The 20,022-nt window shown below is 42.7% G+C and overlaps 1 protein-coding gene across 1 annotated transcript in view; it reads left to right on the forward strand.

Annotated features, from left to right (window-relative positions):
- PCLO (piccolo presynaptic cytomatrix protein) overlaps positions 1-20,022 on the forward strand; it is a 230,630-nt gene that overhangs the window by 153,657 nt on the left and 56,951 nt on the right. The window contains exons 11-14 of the mRNA XM_060275141.1: positions 10,676-10,784; positions 11,965-12,032; positions 12,720-12,931; positions 17,811-17,861. Coding sequence (XP_060131124.1) covers positions 10,676-10,784; positions 11,965-12,032; positions 12,720-12,931; positions 17,811-17,861 — 440 coding nt within the window. The remainder of the gene's footprint in view (positions 1-10,675; positions 10,785-11,964; positions 12,033-12,719; positions 12,932-17,810; positions 17,862-20,022) is intronic.

The raw sequence follows: 20,022 nt of genomic DNA on the forward strand, positions 1-20,022 counted from the left end.
GGTCTGGCAGAGACATCTTGCAGTAGATTAATACAACCTGTTTTATGAGGCATGTGGCTTTAAAAGATCAGAACATCTTGATATTTGCCAGTAGAACTATTTCAAGAGGATAGGTCTCTTGCATCTAAAGCAACAAGGATTTTTGTGGCGCCTTAAAGACAAATGCACTGTGCATAAACTTCACAAGGTGCATGAGGTCATCCAGAATTATAGATAAGAATTTACATGGTGTGTGTATGTGTGTGTTGTATAAACAGTGAAGTCAGAAGGAAATGAAAATATTGCAGAAGGAGGAAAAAAAGTATTCAGAAATCAGTACAGTTCGTTGCTTTATGTTTCACTAGTGTCATTCAGCCCGTTTAATAAACGGGCGCTAGAACATTCGGCCTGTTTCAGCAGTGGCGACACGTGGGGGGCCCGATTGGCCCCTCCCACGGCCGCTGCTTCGTGGGGCGCTCCGCTGAGCCCAACTGGGCAGCGGGCGCCCAGGAGAAGGCCGCAATTCGGCCTCTTTCTGTGGTGGCAGCGCGTGGGGGGGCGGCTGGCCCCTCTCACGGCCACCGCTTCGTCGGGGCACTCTGCTGAGCCCAGCTGGGCAGCGGGCGCCCAGGAGAAGGCTGTGATTCTTCTGAGGACCGCGAGGGAAACGGTAGGCAGAGGGGTGGGGGGAGAGCATGTGCGTGTGTATGCGTCCAGTCTCTGCGTCCAATCCCTGTGTCCGTGGGGCACATGCGCAGTAGCGCGGACACAGGGACACAGGGACTGGACGCAGAGACACACGGACTTTATTATATAGGATTGTTATTTTCAGCAACATTTTGGGAGGCTGTTGCTAATGATGAACAGACAGTAATGGCTTGTTGGTCAGTATAAAATTATAGTTTTTTTTGTACCAGCCAAACATTGTTTTGCCCCATTCTCTGGCTAAAGAAAGGCTTTCGTGCACGTACTTAGGGCTCCTCCACACTTTACTTTGTCCCACAGTTTTCTCTGTTTGCCCTGTGATTTCTAGGCCGCGGGTCTGAGAGCTTTTTTCCTTTATCCTGCCACTTTCCCCAGGAAAACCCAGAGTTTTACTGCTAAATTGAAACAAACATCAATCCACAGGCGTCAGCTGGTCAATCCGATTGATGTTTGTTCCGATTCAGCAGTAGAGCCATGGGTTTTTCCACAGAACGTGGCAGGACAAAAAGTACAACCTGTTGGACCCGTGCCTAGAAATCACGGAACAAACAAAAGTGTGGATGAGCCCTTAGAAGCCTTATATTGCCTATTGCTGCATATCTCAGGACGGAGCCTTCACACTTTTTAACGGGTTTAGAGCCCTGGCTTCTAAACTCCCCTTTAAATCCATATCAACGAAAAGGAAAGAACTCACTCTAAAACTCACCTACAGGTGGTACCAAACACCAAGGAAGCTAGCACTAATATGCTCAGGAACCTCACCAAAATACTGGAGAGGGTGCACCTCCACAGGTACATACTTCCACTTGTGGTGTGAATGCCCAAAAATCCAACTATTCTGGACAACAGCCATGAAAGAAATATGCAAAATAACTAAGCAAGTATTAGAAATCACCCCAGAACTGGCCCTGCTAAACATATTCCAAGACAATAATGCCCACTCACAATCACTGTTTTACAGGAGTGGGGATCATCAGGCCAGGAGAGGAAATGTGGCCCTCTGCCTGGCCCTTGTCATCCCAGCCAAACAAGCCTCTGAAAGAAGAGGGACACAAAGCAAGGCCTCCATGATAGACGTACTGGGTGTGCAGGCTGATAAGGGCATACACACAGGGCCGGCCCTAAGGCAAGGCTGGGTGGCGCAATGCGCCAGGCCACCAGGGGCGCACCGCAATCCCGGTGCACCATGACAGCGCCCTTTCCACTGCCCCTCGCGGAGCCTTTGCCCTCCCGGCAAACTTCCCTCGGGATGCCCCCTGGCGGCTGTCGCGCATGGCACCCCAAGGGCAGGAGCCGCCTTGGCCCCACTCCTCTAGGGCTGTGCCGGCCAGCCCACTGACAGGCGTCCCCCAAAAGCCCCGCTACTCCGAGCAGGCAACCGCCCTGCCCCTTCAAGCTCCAGAGATGCTCCTGGCTGCCGCCGCGATACCCGAAGCTGCCGGCAGGAGCCTGTGAGGCCGGGGCTCAACTCTGCAGCCCCCAAACCGGGGTTCCGGTGGGGGGGCTGGTGGTGCTGCCCCCCGAACTCTAAATTTTGGGAAGGGGGGGCACTGGAGGGATCTTTGAGCCACGGCGCTGGATGTGCTTAAGACGGCCCTGCATACACAGTACTTCAGAGAGCCTGGCCCCAAGCAATTTTAGGGGTTTATTACTAATAATAGCTGGTACAGTCATACCTTGGAAGCCAAATGCCTTGGCACTCAAATGTTTTGGCTCCCAAATGCCGCAAACCCAGTTGTGAGTGTTCTGGTTTGCGAACGTTCTTTTGGAACCCGAACATCTGCCACAGCTTCTGCGGCTTCTGATTGCCTGCAGGAGCTCCCTGCAGCCAATCGGAAGCCACGCCTTCACAAAGAACTCATAACCCACCTACTCTCAGCAACCAGAAACATCATAGCCAGACACTGGAGAGACCTGTCAGGAGTAAGCATGGACCAATGGTACCAAATAGTATGGGAAACAGCCTTACTAGAAAAATTAACCAATAAACTGAAACTGACACAGGGACAAATAGAAGAAGACACCTTCTCCCTGGTATGGCTCCTCTTTATCACATACACAGCCCAATAAGACAATGACAAGAATCCACCAACAGCATACGAATCAAGATGGCTAACCTGATCCAAAACATCCACCAACCCCACTCACACATGAAAGCAAAGTTCACCACAGCCAATCACAAATGAACAACCACACCCTAGGCCAACCCCAACCTCTCTCACCACTAAAGGAACACAAGTGAATAGCCAAGAGAACCTGCACAGGCGACGCTGACACAAAACCCCACACATATATCAAGTAAAATAGAAACCTCGCTACCTGACCCCACCCCACTCACCATTCCCCCCCTCCACCTCTTTCCCTCTTTTCTTCCTAAAGTAACACTAATGTCTCAACAAATGAAACTGATCTGCAGAAAATGTAACTTGAAAAAAGAGACATTGCACATACTTTTGTAAACCAATAAATCTTTAATAAAAAATGAGCCCTTGTTCTACTTGATCACTGGCTGGCGGCCACATGCATCAAAAGATATTACTAGTTGGGAAATCTAGCTGTGTGTGCGGTTTTGTAATGTTACGCCTTGGTAATCTCCCAGCAATTACTGGTTAACAGTCACAAAATGAGCTGGGTAGTTGTTTGGTTTCCCCAGCAAGACTGAAAAATGATGGAGTTTCATATAGCAGGAATAATATTCAGCCGTGTGTTTGGTAGCCCCTGATCTCTGCCACAGCCCCATCAGCCACATAGGGCAGCCTCTATGGGAGGGTCAGCTTGGCAAGCCACAATACGCAACTGGCTGGTTGCATTTGGCTTGGTGGGTCGCATATTCTTCTGATGAGTATCAGGCAAAATTTTAGCCGGTTTATTATTTGCACCATATCCTTTCTATCACCCTCAGTTTTCATTTTGTCTTTTGGCTGGCTTAATTTATGACTGTACTAGAACAGCTCTAATCTCCCAGTGTTTGTCTTAGTGATTTATAGAGCTGCCTTTGCTCACTTTCCCTGCTCTCCTCTGTGTACAACCAGGGAAGAGCCACCCGTCGAAATATCTCTGAAGTGCAGGCATGAATATGACTCCCAGGAGAATCTGGTGGTTATCCAGCCCCAAAGCAGATTGCATTATAGTCACAGGAAAAACATTCTCTCGCTCTAAAATCCCCCCAGAAGGAGTCTGAAAACTGCTCTTGCATTCAGCTGTAAGTTTTAATTAATTGATACAGCTGTTAAGGGGTACAGTATTAACATTCTAGTATAGTAGTATTTATTCTCATTTTAAGAATAAATACTTAGGCAGAGGGCCTTCTCGGTGGTGGCCCTCCCATCAGATGTCAAAAAGGAAAACAGCTACCAGATTTTTAGAAGACATCTGAAGGCAGCCCTGTTTAGGGAGGCTTTTAATGTTTAACAAATTAGTGTATTTTAATGTTTCTGTTGGAAGCCGCCCAGAGTGGCTGGGGAAACCCGGCCAGATGGGCGGGGTATAAATAATATATTATTATTATTATTATTATTATTATTATTATTATTATTATTATTAGAAAGGCAATATGATGCCTATATTTAGATTTAGAAATCCTGCATTGCAGGGGGTTAGACTAGACAACCCTTGGGGTCCCTTCCAACTCTACAATTCTTTGGTTCTTTGATAACCCTTTCTTCCTCTCTAACAGCTGTCCAGAAAACAGGAGTAGTTGTGTTAAACTGGGCACACTTGGACCTGGCCTATTCTCTCCAGAGTTTCCAAGAGGGGAGAGGAGCAACTTTTCATATCGAGTCTGGGCTCATTTACACTTACCTTTTGCCCTACTCTTTCGAGGCTCAGGTCCACACTTAAAAGCTTGTGTGCAAGCAGGTTTTTGCTTTACAGTGGTACCTCTACTTACGAATGACTCAACTTACGAATGTTTCTACTTACGAATGGAGCTCCGTCCGCCATCTTGGATGCGGTTTAGATAGGATTTTTTTCTACTTAAAATTTTTTAGATAGGCTTGCTTCGACTTACGAATTTTTTCTCCCAATGCATTCCTATGGGATTCGACTTACAATTTTTTTCGATTTACGGATGTGCGTTCAGAACGCATTAAATTTGTATGTAGAGGTACCACTGTATTTACTTATTTATTTATTGCTCCAGAGCAATGTCTCCCAGGACATTCTATACAAGATCTCAAAGTAGCTGTCTTATTACAGAAAAATTTCAGAAACAGGCTGGAAAGCATAATTAGAAGCAGATTTATTAAGCATAAATCAGGACAAAGAAAACATGCCGTCTCTCCTTCGTCTCCTCAGAGAGAGTCACAAAAATTGTACACAACTGAAGTTCCCAGCAGACTGTGCTGTAACGTAAACAGACATGTGACATGTAACAATCTCACACGTCTGCTCCTTAAGGTGGAATGGAATTTCCCAACATGCTGCACCCGTTTCATGGCAGAGGAAGAGAAGGAGGTGAGGTGGCAGAAGTGGGGCATCTGGGATTTCAGACAGAAGGCAGGGTGATTTTTGTGAATCCCGGATGTCCCACTCAAAGCGGGACTGTTGGGTGGTATGCTTCTGTCCTCTGATGGATTGGAACTTGTGAAAGAGTTATTCTTCATTATTTCTGAAGTCTTTCTCAATCCATTTTATCCATATTTTAAATCTCAAAGGTTATTTAAAGCCACTTTAGTGTATGGATATTAATGGGACTTGAGATCTCCTTGCATTCTTCTTGGGAGCATATGAAAGTTTCCTTTAGAAGATGGAGAGTCATGCCTGTGCTGCTACGATAATTCTTTTCTTTCTAGAAGGCTAGTACTCGACAGATGGAACTAGAAAATGGGAACTTTTCTGTTATAAAAAGCCATTAAAGAATACTATGAAATTAGCAGCTTATGTAAATCAATGTATTAACAAATATGTTAAATTCCAGATTAAAAGTGAATTTTTATTTAATGCCTTCAGCTGTTCCCTATTGTGGATCCTATTGTTATCTCTGCTGCGGTTTTGGTAAGGAAAATTGGTTCCACAGAATTAGATAAAGTATATCTGAAGCCGATGGAGGAAATAAATCAAGGCGTTTGTGGGAAAGCTGCATCATATTTTCTAAGTATAACAACTTACCGGATGATTGAGATGTGTGTTATTATCTAAAACCGACTTCATTTTCAGTTCCAAAATTTCCCTCTTCCCTTAGAATAGAAAAAACCACACATTTGGTATGTTAAAAATGGTTTACCTAACTCTCTCCAAAGGTCAGGTTCATGCAGGGCCAGCTCTAGGGGTAGGCTGGGTGGCGCAGGGCACCAGGGCGCCTGGCCAGCAGGGGGCGGCACAGGGCAGAGCCACGCTGTACCCGCCCACCAGCCGCGGCAAGAAACGGGGCGGAGCGGGGGGCACCGGAGCGATCTCCGCACCACGGCGCCAGGGTGCCCGACATGCTTGAGACAGCCCTGGGTTCGTGTGCTTTTTGATACAGCATTCAGAAAAAGTTGCACAGGTACTAAAACTTGGCTTAGCTACAGTGATGAATTCTCCCAAGCTGTTGGAATAGAAACTCAAAAGAGGCTTGTTAAAGTCATGTGGTCAGAGCTTGGAGCAACCAGCTCAGACCTCTTTACACACTGAGCTTCTCAGGTAGACAGAGAATGAACAAAAGGCTTGGTTACCTTCCTCTCAAGGTGAGGGGTAGTGACCTAGCTAAGCCTGGCAGGACAGCTTACTCTATGGCATTAACCCCTTCATGCATCAATAACACGTCCATGGAATTAGAGATGATTGTGATCTGTCCCTTGATTTCCAATAGTTACCCCATGTTTGTTGCGGTTCTTCACCCGTTGGCTTGTATTTCTGTGCAGCTCTACAATATTATTGCATATGTGCGTGTTGCTGTTTTATAAGTAACTAGATGTGCAATCTGAGCACGTACGTAAGTATCGCTCAATTTAAAAACACTGAAAGTTTTGATGAACAAATATGTAAGACGTAAATGCTCCATTGGGGGGCACAGGTGAGAATTATGATCTGAACTTGGCTTAAAGTTGAAGATTGCAAAGGGCATTGAATCTCTATTGGGTAATATGTTTGCATATTATGATCTGAAACTAGGGTCAGGAGGACATAGGAAAGACCTGCCCCAAATATGAGCTTGCATATCCAATGCTAAAGTGTTGATTTCTGGTATATAAAAAACCACCCACAAAAAAGCATTGATAGCCTGGATTTTCACTAAAGGGGATTTGTGGCATATGCATCAGAATCTACAAATCATTTCTAGCACCTCTAGGTAACTTAATGCATACAAACATATGCATAGTGTGAGGTGTGGATAGAGAAGCAGTTTGTGGAAGCAGTTTCCCCCACTTTCTGCAAGGTATAAGGAGCTTGCATTGGACTCCTTCCAAGGGTTGAATTATTCTCCTAACTGCCATTCAGTATTCTGTGACTTACATTGTACTTCTGCAAACCTGAAGATTCACACTAGCATCTCCTTCTCATTTCTTGGGCTCCATTTCTGTCCTTGTGCATCTCAGGGAGCTTTTGTGGTGTATAAAAAGCCCCATGTCCCCATGACACTTCCAGTTGAAAGGAGGAGGGAGCAGGTGGTGAAGAAGATTTTGACCCAAGGACCTGGAAAACCACTGCCAGTCCATAGAGACAATGCTGGGCTGGATGAATGATACTAATACTAGACCGAGTGTTTGGCAGCTTCCTACAGTCCTACTGTTTTATTGCAATGCTAATGCATGCAGATTTAATGAACCAGTTGATTAAAACACACAACAATGACTAGCCCAAGATTTCTTTAATTGGGTAACAGCTCTCCTTCTGGGTCTCGTTTGCTCATGTTCCCAGTGTCAGGGCCCACTGTGGCCTTCTATTAGGAACCTTTGGGGGTATGCGGTCCTAATGGGGGGGTTACCTTTGGATCCTTCCTCCCAGCTATGTAATTTTCCAATTCTTTCAGCCTGATGCAGCACAAAATGTCCATGCGGCAGTGTCTGATCCAAGCAGGCAATTTTTATTACAGGGAACAGATTGTCCATCTTAACAAGTACATTAATTGTTGCAATAATGGGAAATGTTCACCGCGGACACAAATGATGAATTGGGGAGGAAGTTAAGGTGTCTGCAGCAATAATGAGCTCCTGCGTGATTCATGCTCAAGAAGTAGCAAAAAATAACATTAACACGTTGACTATCAAAAAGCTCCAGAGCTAAAGAAAACCTGGGGCAAAGAAACACACATGAGGCACACGCCTAACAAAGTTAAACCCTTTTAAGTCCATTGATTTCAGTGGGACACCATGTGTTTCACAGGTCCACGCCCTGACTTGCTATCTTAAATTCCTAATGACACCATTTCAGATGGTAGCTGCTATGTACTGAGCTGAATCATAGAACAATAGGATCCAGAATCAGCAGTCTGATTGGTCCGCAGGAGCCACCCAATCCAACTCCAGGTGGAAGTGAATCTGCAACCTGATTGGCCTGCAGGAGCAGCCAATCAGGCGGCTGGTAGAAGTCAATCCGCAACCTGATTGGCCTGCAGGAGCAGCCAATCAGGCTGCTGGCAGAAGTCAATCCACAAACTGATTGGCCCACAGGTGTAGCCCTGCCCCTGAAGTAGCCAATCACGCAAAGCCCATTGTTTAAATAATATATATAAGCAGATGGTTTTGGGGAAAGGGCATTCTTCTTCTCTTCTTCTCCTTGATGACTACGAGCTGAATAAAGAGCATGAAATTCACTCTCGACTCCAAGTACCGTATATTTCAGTAGCGATGAGAGACGTGGAGAGGGGCCATTCTATCTGGCTAAAATTGCTCTTCTGGATTTCTCCTGCATACCCCTAGTATATCAACTCAGTTGATATAAGCAGTATATAAACATGGCAGTGATTGTCTCCAGCCTTCAGAAATATTATAAATTTGAGTAAGACTTTTACGAGAATTTATTTTAGGAAAGCACAGACTAAGTTATAAAAGACACCTCTGTACAGTATCTCCACGTACTTTACTAATTCCTCACATAGCCTCTGTTTTTTGTTTTTTTTTGTAAGTTCATTGCTGTGTGAGTGGTGTTAAATATTTGACTTCATTTATTACCCTAAAAACTTGGTATGTTGGAGACATGGGAATATCAGGCAAACATTTTCATGAGTTCCCTTTTAAATTTATTTTGTACACAATTTTGCTTTCCCTGTGTCTTCCTCAAACAATATTCTGCTTTTTCCATTTATTTTCTTATTCAGAATTTATCACATAATTTTATTTTTTGTTCTCTCATTTATCACGTGCACAGGTCTCAAAATAAACATGGGATCAATTAAGTGATTCTGTTTTGTCCATGTAAGTGGAACCAGATCAAGGAAATGTCACTTTTGTGCTGTGTAAATGCAGTGGAGTGTTGTTTTGCATGTTGACTTTGATTAGCTAGTTAAGGAGCAGTTTGCCAGGAAAGTTCTCCTGCACAAGCCCCATGAGATAAACTGGAACTGTGGCATTATTATTCCTGTATAAGTTGGCCTGTAAGGGACAGTTTACATTTGTAAGCCTCAGGGCTTCTATGCTTTGACTCGTGCTGGTAAATAACAGTTCAAGCAGGGATAGTTCTGCATTAAAACCATAGTTTCTGATGTGTTTCTAAAGCCAAGCAAATTGTCTTATTTAGTTATAAAAAAATAGTCTTGGTGAGGTTTGGTACTGAAAATGCCTTCCAAAACGAAATGGCCTGATACTGCCAACTCTGTAATACACAAATTGGGCAGAGGTGGCCAATCGTTTTGGTAAGTCCAAAGCATAAGATAAGGCAGCCCAATTCCTTAGTGCAGTTTTTCAAAGAATAATGATATAAATGTGTACAGTGGTACCTCGGTTTATGAACACAATTGGTTCCGGAAGTCTGTTCATAAACTGAAGCGTTCATAAACTGAAGCGAACTTTCCCATTGAAAGTAATGGAAAGTGGATTAATCCGTTCCAGATGGGTCCGCGGAGTACTCAACCTGAAGCGTACTTAAACCGAAGCATGGGTGTAATTGGTTCCGGAAGTCTGTTCATAAACTGAAGCGAACTTTCCCATTGAAAGTAATGGAAAGTGAATTAATCCGTTCCAGATCGGTCCGTGGTGTTTGTAAACCGAAAATTCGTAAACCATAAACCGAGGTTCCACTGTATAGCACTTTCAAGAATTCAAAGCACTTCACATCATGCCCTCCAACATTTCCCTGATGAAAATAGGGACGTCCCATTCCATAATAATAATTTTACTGTTTAAGCCCCGCACATCTTCCTGGGTTGCCGCAGCCACTATGGGCAGCTTCCAACATATATAAAAACATAATTAAAAAACTATAATTTTGCCTTCAGACAGCTTGGGAGTCAGATAACTCCATACACCCCAACATTTCTCCAATGAAAATAGGGACATCCTAAGGAAAAGCGGGACATTCCGGGATCAAATCAGAAACCAGGACAGCTTCTCTAAATCATGGATGTCCTGATACAGGGGCACTTGGAGGGTCTGTCGCATTTATTATCTAGCTGTAATCCTTAAAAAATACTGGGGAGAAGGCTAAGCTGATTGTTCTTTTTATCCATGACATTCTAATTTTCTACATTCAATGAGTTCTTCCCAAGGAGGGCATGTCAAGAATGATTGCAGCTTAAAGAATGCCAGCTTCCATCTCCCAGTTTCCTCTCGCGTTTCCCGTTCCCGTTCAGTTTGGTTTGTTCAAGTACAAATGCTCCACGGTTTTACCGTTGGATCGTTCTATGTTAACCTACACAGGTAATTTGACATGTTGGTCTTGGGTTTTGCTTTTTCTTCTTTTATCAGTGTGCAGTGGAAAGGCTCTGACGTTTTGTTAAGTTTCAAAGGCCCATTGAAACTGACTTACACTGAACTGCTATTTGGGCCTTTCGCTTTATATATGTTCAAGATACTGGCTCTAATCCAGACCGTGGCATAACTGTGTTTCACCCTGTTCTGCCCTGCCACCCTAGGGATGCAGGTCCTGGAATGGAATGGCATTCCCTTGACGGCCAAAACATACGAAGAAGTCCAGAGTATCATCAGTCAGCTGAGTGGGGAAGCAGAAATATGTGTAAGACTGTGAGTTTTTCCTCATCTTTCTGTTTCCATTATTTTTGGCTTTTCATGGCTTCTTTATCCACAATGGTTAAGGTGGAACCTGTGAAACACTTTGTGCACCATTTTTATCTAAAAAGGAAGGAAGCTTGGTGCACATATTAGAGGAGAATTTCTTTGTTCCTTACTATAAACCAGGGGTCAGCAAACTTTTTCAGCCGGGGGCCGGTCCACTGTCCCTCAGACCTTGTGGGGGGGCGGACTATATTTTGAAAAAAAATATGAACAAATTCCTATGCCCCACAAATAACCCAGAGATGCATTTTAAATAAAAGCACACATTCTACTCATGGAAAAACACCAGGCAGGCCCCACAAATAACCCAGAGATGCATTTTAAATAAAAGCACACATTCTACTCATGGAAAAACATGCTGATTCCCGGTCCGTCCGTGGGCCGGATTTAGAAGGCGATTGGGCCGCATCCGGCCCCCGGGCCTTAGTTTGGGGACCCTGCTATAAACTGAATAGTAAATATAGACTTTCAGGTACCATCCACAGCCTATTGAAATTTATGGCCAAGTTCCCATGGATGTTAATCCCATGGATGTTAATCCCTTCGATGTCTTCTGGTGGGCTGTGTGTTGAATTTCTCTCTGTGATTGGAAAAGGTCAATCAAAATGAGTTTGGGAGAGTGATTAAACGTAAGGGTAAAAACAAATAATCCTTTGCTGAGAGCGCAGTTGGAGCTTGTGCTGCATTAGAACAAGGGGGTTCTGTATTCAAATTTCAGTACCGTCATAGTAAGTTGCTATGATTCAGGCCTAATGAGTTGCAAGAAAGGAGGAATAACACAGGACCGCAGTGGAGATGAAACATAGCTGGTTTCAAAGCTCATTGTGAGTGAAAGTGTTGTGACGATGTTAGGTAAAGAAATGATACATCTAGCTCATCTGAACATCGTGGAAAGTGGTTGTATTTCGATGTAAACCTGCATTTATTCCATTTAAAAATCCACCACAGAACTGCCATTTTTCTCAGCTCTTCGACTTTAATAGCGTCACAAACACGTATCAGCCAAAAAGGGGGTCATGCTTGGGAGCTGCTTTCTGCCATAATCCATGTCTCCTTTATCTACTCTAATACCTCAATGAGGGTGGGCCAAGGGTTCCTTTTGTCTCAGGCTTCTTATGGCTTCCTTTAGGGATCTCAACATGATGTCAGATGCCGAAAATCCACAACATCTGGATTTGCTTGAGCCAGGAAAGACTGGTAGGTAAAAACAATTTGCTTTTCAGTGACACAGGCCACAAATTGTGACTCCAGTACATTTAGAACACACGGTCTAGTACCTTTGAATATGCAACAAAAAATGGAAGCAAATGTCCCATTTCTTCTCAGTGGATGACAACTTTGGTCAAATATGCAGAGAATGCACTATTTGTTTGCTGGTGCTGATACGAAGATGGGACAACCAGCACTGACTTTTAAAAGTCAGTGATATGACAAATTGCTCTTTGGATAATTGAAATTGGCTGTGTTGATATTTTTCCATTTCATTTTATTAAACATTTGATACATGGGCAAACAAATGGTTTTAGAGCAGACATCAGAACTGATGGTCTTCAATTCAAGTATTTGAGCTTAATATAGAGAATTGGGGGGCGGAGGAGTAAGGGTAAGGTTACCAGATTTTTTTCAATGAATCCGGGGACACTTATCCCATCATCTCTGACCACTGGTCCTGTTAGCTAGGGATGATGGGGGTTGTAGTCCCAAACCAGCTGGAGGGCCGAGTTTGGGGGTGCCTGGTTCATGGTTTTGTTGCTGTTCATCTTTGTTGGCTGTTTTCTTCCCCTTGGTGCTCTAATAATGGGGGAAGTTACTAGTATGAATTGCCATTCTTCCATCCCAAGCTGGGAGAATTGCAGAAATGAATACAAAAACATTTGCTTGCAGTGGATAAAACAAAGTCGCCCGGGGTGGACCCAAAGCAACTGGCTGCAGAGCTGCAAAAGGTTTCCTTACAACAGGCTCCCTTGATGGCCTCCTCAGCAATGGAGAAGAGCTCCCATGCTCATTCTGGGACTACGTCCGCCAACTCGAGTTCTGTTCCTAGCCCTGGTCAGCCTGGTTCTCCTTCAGTCAGCAAGAAACGGCACAGTAGCAAGGTATGAATTCATTTGTTTGGGCTTTTTTGTGTATGGATGCAGAGGTGAATATATGCATATTCCTATAGAGACCATTAGAAGCTTTAAAAAGAGCTTCCTGTGTTCCCATGTTAGCAGCAGGGGTACTAGGGCTGCTTCACTCTGGCTGCATTCTGAGCTACTCAGGAGAACTGGCAGTCTGGAATGGCAAGGGAGGCATTTCAACATGTTCACTTAGGACCCATGTGATGCTTTGACTGAGCTAGCATCTCTTCTCACTGATAATGAGTCATCACTAATAGGGCCTGTTTGGGGTTTCCGTGTGATTTTGATTTTGAGTCTCACAACATGGCTGTCACTTAGACCCGCCAAATTTATTCAGAGTTCACGATGGCGTTGAAGTACTCAAAAACTTTCTGAGGGTTGTGTTTTCTATTGATTGTACTTCAAGTACAAGTGGACCATAAAGAAGGCTGATCGCCAAAGAATTGATGCTTTTGAATTTTGGTGCTGGAGGAGACTCTTGAGAGTCCCATGGACTGCAAGAAGATCAAACCTATCCATTCTGAAGGAAATCAGCCCCGAGTGCTCACTGGAAGGACAAATCCTGAAGCTGAGGCTACAATACTTTGGCCACCTCATGAGAAGAGAAGACTCCCTGGAAAAGACCCTGATGTTGGGAAAGATGGAGGGCACAAGGAGAAGGGGATGACAGAGAACGAGATGGTTGGATAGTGTTCTCGAAGCTACGAACATGAGTTTGACCAAACTGCAGGAGGCAGTGGAAGACAGGAGTGCCTGGCGTGCTATGGTCCATGGGGTCACAAAGAGTCGGACACGTCTAAATGACTAAACAACAACAGATGAAGAGGGCCTTCAGTGGAATTCAAAGGACTATATGTGCAGCATTTGATGTATGCCTGTGTCTGCTGCAGAAAACTCTTGGGTGTGGTTTAGAGTTCCTCTTGCTTTAAAATTCTGTTCTCTTACCATAGTTATACAACCTAGCAGTTCAAAGCACACCAGTGCAAGTAGATAAATAGTTGCATGATGAGGTCCCAAACCACCCTCAAATAAAACACAATTCACACAGAATTCTTGTTTAAGGTTTTTGGCATAATTTTTTGGCCACAACTTTATTGATTACAGAATGTGAGTGGTTGCTTAGGCATTGGTTTGTGACTATCTGTTCCCACCTAGAGGTAGGAACAGAACTGACACCTGCAAGGCTGCGAAAGTCAATAAGGGGAAACGTTTTGGGGAGAGAATAGAGCTGGGTGCCAGGGCCTCACCTCTCCCCAAATGCTCCCAGGGGCTCTTGCGTGGCCCTAGCCCCTTGACAGGGGTTCGGACAAGAGCATGGCGAGCCCCTGGATTCCTTTAATGGACTACCCTTGCAGCAGCAGCATTGGAGGGGCAGGCACAGCCAGCCATACCCCCTCCACCAACCAGATTTAACCAATGCATAATCGCAACCTTACAAGTTGTGACAATTTTGCTACGCAGTAGGCCAGGCATCCCCAAACTGCAGCCCTGCAGATGTTTTGGCCTAGAACTCCCATGATCCCTAGCTAACAGGACCAGTGGTCAGGGATCATAGAATCATAGAGTTGGAAGAGACCACAAGGGCCATCCAGTCCAACCCCCTGCCAAGCAGGAAACACCATCAAAGCATTCTTGACATATGCCTGTCAAGCCTCTGCTTAAAGACCTCCAAAGAAGGAGACTCCACCACACTCCTTGGTAGCAAATTCCACTGCTGAACAGCTCTTACTGTCAGGAAGTTCTTCCTAATGTTTAGGTGGAATCTTCTTTCTTGAAGTTTGAATCCATTGCTCCGTGTCCGCTTCTCTGGAGCAGCAGAATGATGCTCTGGAGCAGCAGAATGAGCAGCAGGATGATGGGAATTGTAGTCCAAAATATCTGGAGGACCAAAGTTTGGGGATGCCTGCAGTAGGCAAAAAACCAAATGGCACCAACCAATCAGCCAAATGGAAAAATTCATACCAGGCCCCTGCCCCAAAGCAGACGACCCCATGACAGGCATAGCAAGGTCATAGCCCTAAATATAGGGAGGGAGGGTGGGTGATCCTATGTGTGCAGCAAAAAGAGGCAGCTCAACACTGCACACAGGGAATAAATAGCCCCTTGGTCGTCAATCATAAATTGCAACATCAAATTCTCCCCAACGACCAAGAGGTGCCCAATAAGATTTGTGGCCATCCAAACTAACCTGCCCAGCAACAGAGGGATGTCTTTTTTGCCTCCACCTCAACACATGCTCTCCATGAAGGAGAACACGCTTTACCACTGCGGCGAGAAAGTAAACGATGTTCCCATGCGCTTTGGCAATCGTCATGCTCTTCCTTGTGCCAGAAGTGGTTTAGTCACGCTGGCCACGTGACCCGGAAAGCTGTCTGTGGACAAACACTGGCTCCCTTGGCCTGAAGCAAGATGAGCGCTGCACCCCATAGTCACCTTTGACTGAACTTCACCATCCAGCTTAAGTTCCCTTTACCTTAGTTCTACAACAGGCATCCCCAAACTCGGCCCTCCAGATGTTTTGGGACTACAGTTCCCATCATCCCTGACCACTTGTCCTGTTAGCTAAGGATGATGGGAGTTGTAGTCCCAAAACATCTGGAGGGCCAAGTTTGGGGGTGCCTGTTCTACAACAACAACAACAACAACAACAACAACAACAACAACAACAACAACAACAACAACAACAACAAAGCAGTGCTTAGCAGAGAAGCTTGCCATCGTGGTAATGACAGCCACCTCTGGCAAGTCCTGTAAGATTACTTTGACAACGCTTCAATGTCTAAAGAACTGAACAAAAGAAAGCAAATTACACAGCACAATACTGCTGGGTGCAAAATACTGACCACACCCCGTGCTAGCCTGCTTATTCTTTGGTCATTTGATGGATAATCATGTTGTCTAATTTTAAATGTCCTTTGAGAGTAATTAGTTGCTCTTTTCCACTTGCAAAAGAACTTGAGTTTTGCTTATCTAAAGGAAAAACATTTGATGATATTTACCAGCAGAAATTAGGCAAGAGTAACAATATTGGTGACAAATATTGGAACGCTTGATTGCTCAGGTCAAAGTTCTTGGCATGCAAAACTTGGGTTTCCATGGTATAACTAAAAACCTGTGACTTCTTCTTTTCTGAAGTTTGTAGAACATCTAGCCCTTTTTGATCCTATCATGAATGATCATTGGTGTAGAGCTAAAGATCAAGAAAAAAAATGGTTCACTACCTAGGAAAGGATATCCAAAATTAGCTGATACAGCTTCTAGTGGGTGCTATAATTTGATTGATATTTATTACGGCCATTGTCCCATCACACAACAATTCCCATACCAACATATATGTACTTAAACCTCCAAATTTAAAACAGCCGAAAACTTACAAAAAACAAACAAAAAAACCCCCAACAACATACAATACAATAAATTTGCAACATAAACATCGCCCTCTGCTCATAAATCAATAAAAGACATCAATGATGATTTCACCTAATTACATCCTAAAACATAAATCATGGTTTAAAAGGGTTATCCGAGCCGCACAGGAGTCCGTTTTTCTTCTTTAGGGATAGGATGCTGATCAAGAATCTGGCAACCGTGAGTGATCTTAAGGGGTCTTCATCATTTAGTAGATATCTCAGTTTGGCTTCATTTGAATCATCAGCAATTTCCTTTAGATATGGAGCAAGAAACTTGCTCCTGGCCGATGAGTGAAGAGCACAATCAAGGATTATGTGATGCAACGATTCCGGTGCCCCACAATTACAATCACATAAGAGCGATATCTGTCCATTGGAAAATCTATTTCTCAGCATGTTCGATGGGAAGGTGTTGAATCTTGCCTTTATAAAGGCATATCTATGAGCTGAAGAAGTTAAGGAATTCAAGTAATTTGGGAGCTTTAAAGGGGGTAATAAACCAAGGTTTAGAGGTGAGCAGGTACCATTGCCCAACACCATTTTCTGCTGCAAGTCCATCTCCTCTAGTTTACAGGTTACTATTCTTTTAGCTGGAGTAGGTGCTATAAAGAAGAAACTTTTAGCTCAGGCAAACTTAGCCAAATACTACTCGGTTATTCTGAATTGCACACCTAGTGTTAGTCTTGTTGAACAAATGACAATGTTTGCATGTTATGTTGATGAAATCAAATGATCTGCTAATGAGATGTCTGAGCCAGAGGAGACCACAGGTGCCTTTATGACAGAAACTCTTCTTGGACAGTTTGAGCAAAGGGGATTGCCAACTGAGAATCTGTTTGGAATGGGTAAAGTTATGTTAACATAAAAGGCCTGTACATAAACCCTCCTACCTTTTTATGCCCTGCTGTGAAAACTCTTTAAACTTTGTAGTCAATGATGCCGCTAAGTGTTGTCTGGAAACAACTCATTGCTACAGTTTGGTTCAAAGAATCATACACTCATTTCTTTGCATTGAATCTGAAGGACTGTTCAAAAGTGTTTTGTGATATTACATGAGGAGGAAAGTAAAAAAAAAATCCTGTTTAGCCTCCTCAAGCTCTTCAGTGTATGCAAAGGAAATTCTTGCCTGGTTATTTTAGATATGAGATTAAGCAGTATTAACATTTAGGGTTTGTTTTGATCTTGACATGTGTCATTTTAGTGATGTCATTTGCCCACCACAGAAGTCAAATTCTCATGTAAAGTGTCACATTCAAAACTTGTGTGGTCAATTTCATTTCAGTTATAATTTTTGTACCACCGATGTCATAGTCTTAATCATGTAGGTGTAAGAATGGTAGGAATAATGATTGTAATGCTAGACATATTCATAGCAAGAGAAACTATTTAAAAATGAAATGATTTACAACTGTGTTTCTGTGCTTTTTTTTCTTTGAATATGGCAGCCCACGGAAGGTACAAAGTCTGGCTCCCATCCAATTACTGGGGAAATTCAGGTAACAATCTAATATTAGCATTTAATTTTCTATAAACGGATAATAGAACAGAATTATCATTGTTTGATTCTTAGACTGCCAACATTGCACAAATTGTAAATCAATGCTAAAAATAGATTTTTTAAAAATCAGTTGTGTGAAATGCAAATGCTGATGACTAATATTAATCCAGTTGCTGCTTCCTGAGGAAGGGAAGAGCTATGAATTCTTTTTTTTTAAAATACATTTTATTCCAATTTTCCAAATTCAACAAATTAACAAAACCAATCTTTTATACAAAATCTTATATTTACATCTTTTACCTTGCTCCGCCGAGCTATGACTTCCCCCCCTCCCTTCATGCGGGTTTCTTGTTAATTCCCTTTTTTGCAGTTCCTTTTTTAACATGTTGGTCAATTCGTAAGGTTTATTTTAATCCTGCGAGAGTTTTTAATGATCTACAGTTTTTCTCCATATAGTCCACATATTTACTCCAGTCCTTTTGAAACCTTGTCTCCCCCTGGTCACGAATCTTGCATGTCAATCTAGCAAGTTCAGCATAGTCCATCATTTTTATCTGCCACTCCACAATTGTAGGTAATTCCTGTAATTTCCATTTTTGGGCTAACAAAGTCCTAGCCGCGGTTGTTGCATACATAAACAGTGTTTGATCTTCTTTTCTAATCTCTCCTCCTATTATTCCTAACAAAAATGCTTCTGGTTTTTTTGGAAAGGTATATCTAAACATCTTTTTCAATTCGTTATATAAACTTTCCCAAAATCTTTTAACTTTTTCGCATGTCCACCACATATGATAAAATTCACCATCTTTCTCTTTACATTTCCAGCAACTTTTATCACTCATTCTATACATTTTAGCTAATTTAACTGGAGTTAAATACCATCTGTACATCATCTTATATACATTTTCTTTCAAGGCAATACATGCTGTAAATCTTAAAGTTTGATTCCATAATTTCAACCACGCATCATATTCAATATTATGCCCCAAATCTTTTGCCCATTTAATCATCACTTCTTTTGTCAACTCATCTTTTGTATACCACTCCAACAACAAATCATACATCTTTGCCAAAAGCTTTGTTTTGCCTTCTAGCACTTCTATTTGAAATTTGGATCTTTTATCCTCAAAACCTATTTTTCTATCTTCTTTAAGCACATCATTTATTTGATGGTATTCTATCCATCCTGTTAACACTCCTTTAATGTCCTCAAAAGGTTTTAAACTCCATCCTTTTTCAGTTTTCGTCAAGATTTCCTCATACGTGGCCCGCCTCTTCTCCATATTTATTTTCTTAACTGTTAATACCTCTGCTGGTGAGACCCACCAGGGTGTTTTAGTCTCTAACAGCCTTTTATTTCTTTCCCACACCTCGTACAGAGATCTTCTTATCACATGATTCGTAAACCCGGTATGTGATTTCTTTTTGTCATAACATAAATATGCATGCCATCCAAATCTATTGTTAAAACCTTCCAAATCTAACAAGTCCGTATTCTCTAGAGTTATCCATTCTTTTATCCAACAGATACAGGACGCTTCATAATAAAGTCTCAAGTCTGGCAGGGCGAATCCACCTCTTTCTTTCTTATCTACCAAAATTTTATGTTTTATTCTAGGTTTTTTCCCCTGCCAGACAAATCTTGATAAAATCTTTTGCCACTCTTGGCATTGCCTCGTACCTTTAACCACAGGTATAGTTTGAAATAGGAATAACATCTTAGGTAATACATTCATCTTTATTGTTGCGATTCTTCCTAAGAATGACATTTTCATATTAGTCCATCTTTCCAGGTCTTTCTTTATTTCCTTCCATACTTGTTCGTAATTATCACTATAAAGATTAATATTCTTTGCTGTCATCCATATTCCCAGATATTTTACCTTTTTAGCCACGTCGAGTCCATGTTTTAACTGTAATTCCTGTTTTTCTTCTTTCGTCATATTCATTGCCATAACCTTGGTTTTTTGTCTATTTAATTTGAATCCTGCCAATTGGCCAAATTTCTCCATTACTTCTATAGCTTCTGCAACACTTTCCTTTGGATTTTCCAATGTTAAAACTAAATCATCTGCGAAGGCTTTCACTTTAAATTGCTTTGCACCTACCTTAATACCTCTAATTGTAGATAGGTCTCTTAATCTGATCAATAATATTTC

Source organism: Zootoca vivipara, chromosome 5, assembly GCF_963506605.1.
Source record: "Zootoca vivipara chromosome 5, rZooViv1.1, whole genome shotgun sequence".
Lineage (NCBI taxonomy): Eukaryota > Metazoa > Chordata > Lepidosauria > Squamata > Lacertidae > Zootoca > Zootoca vivipara.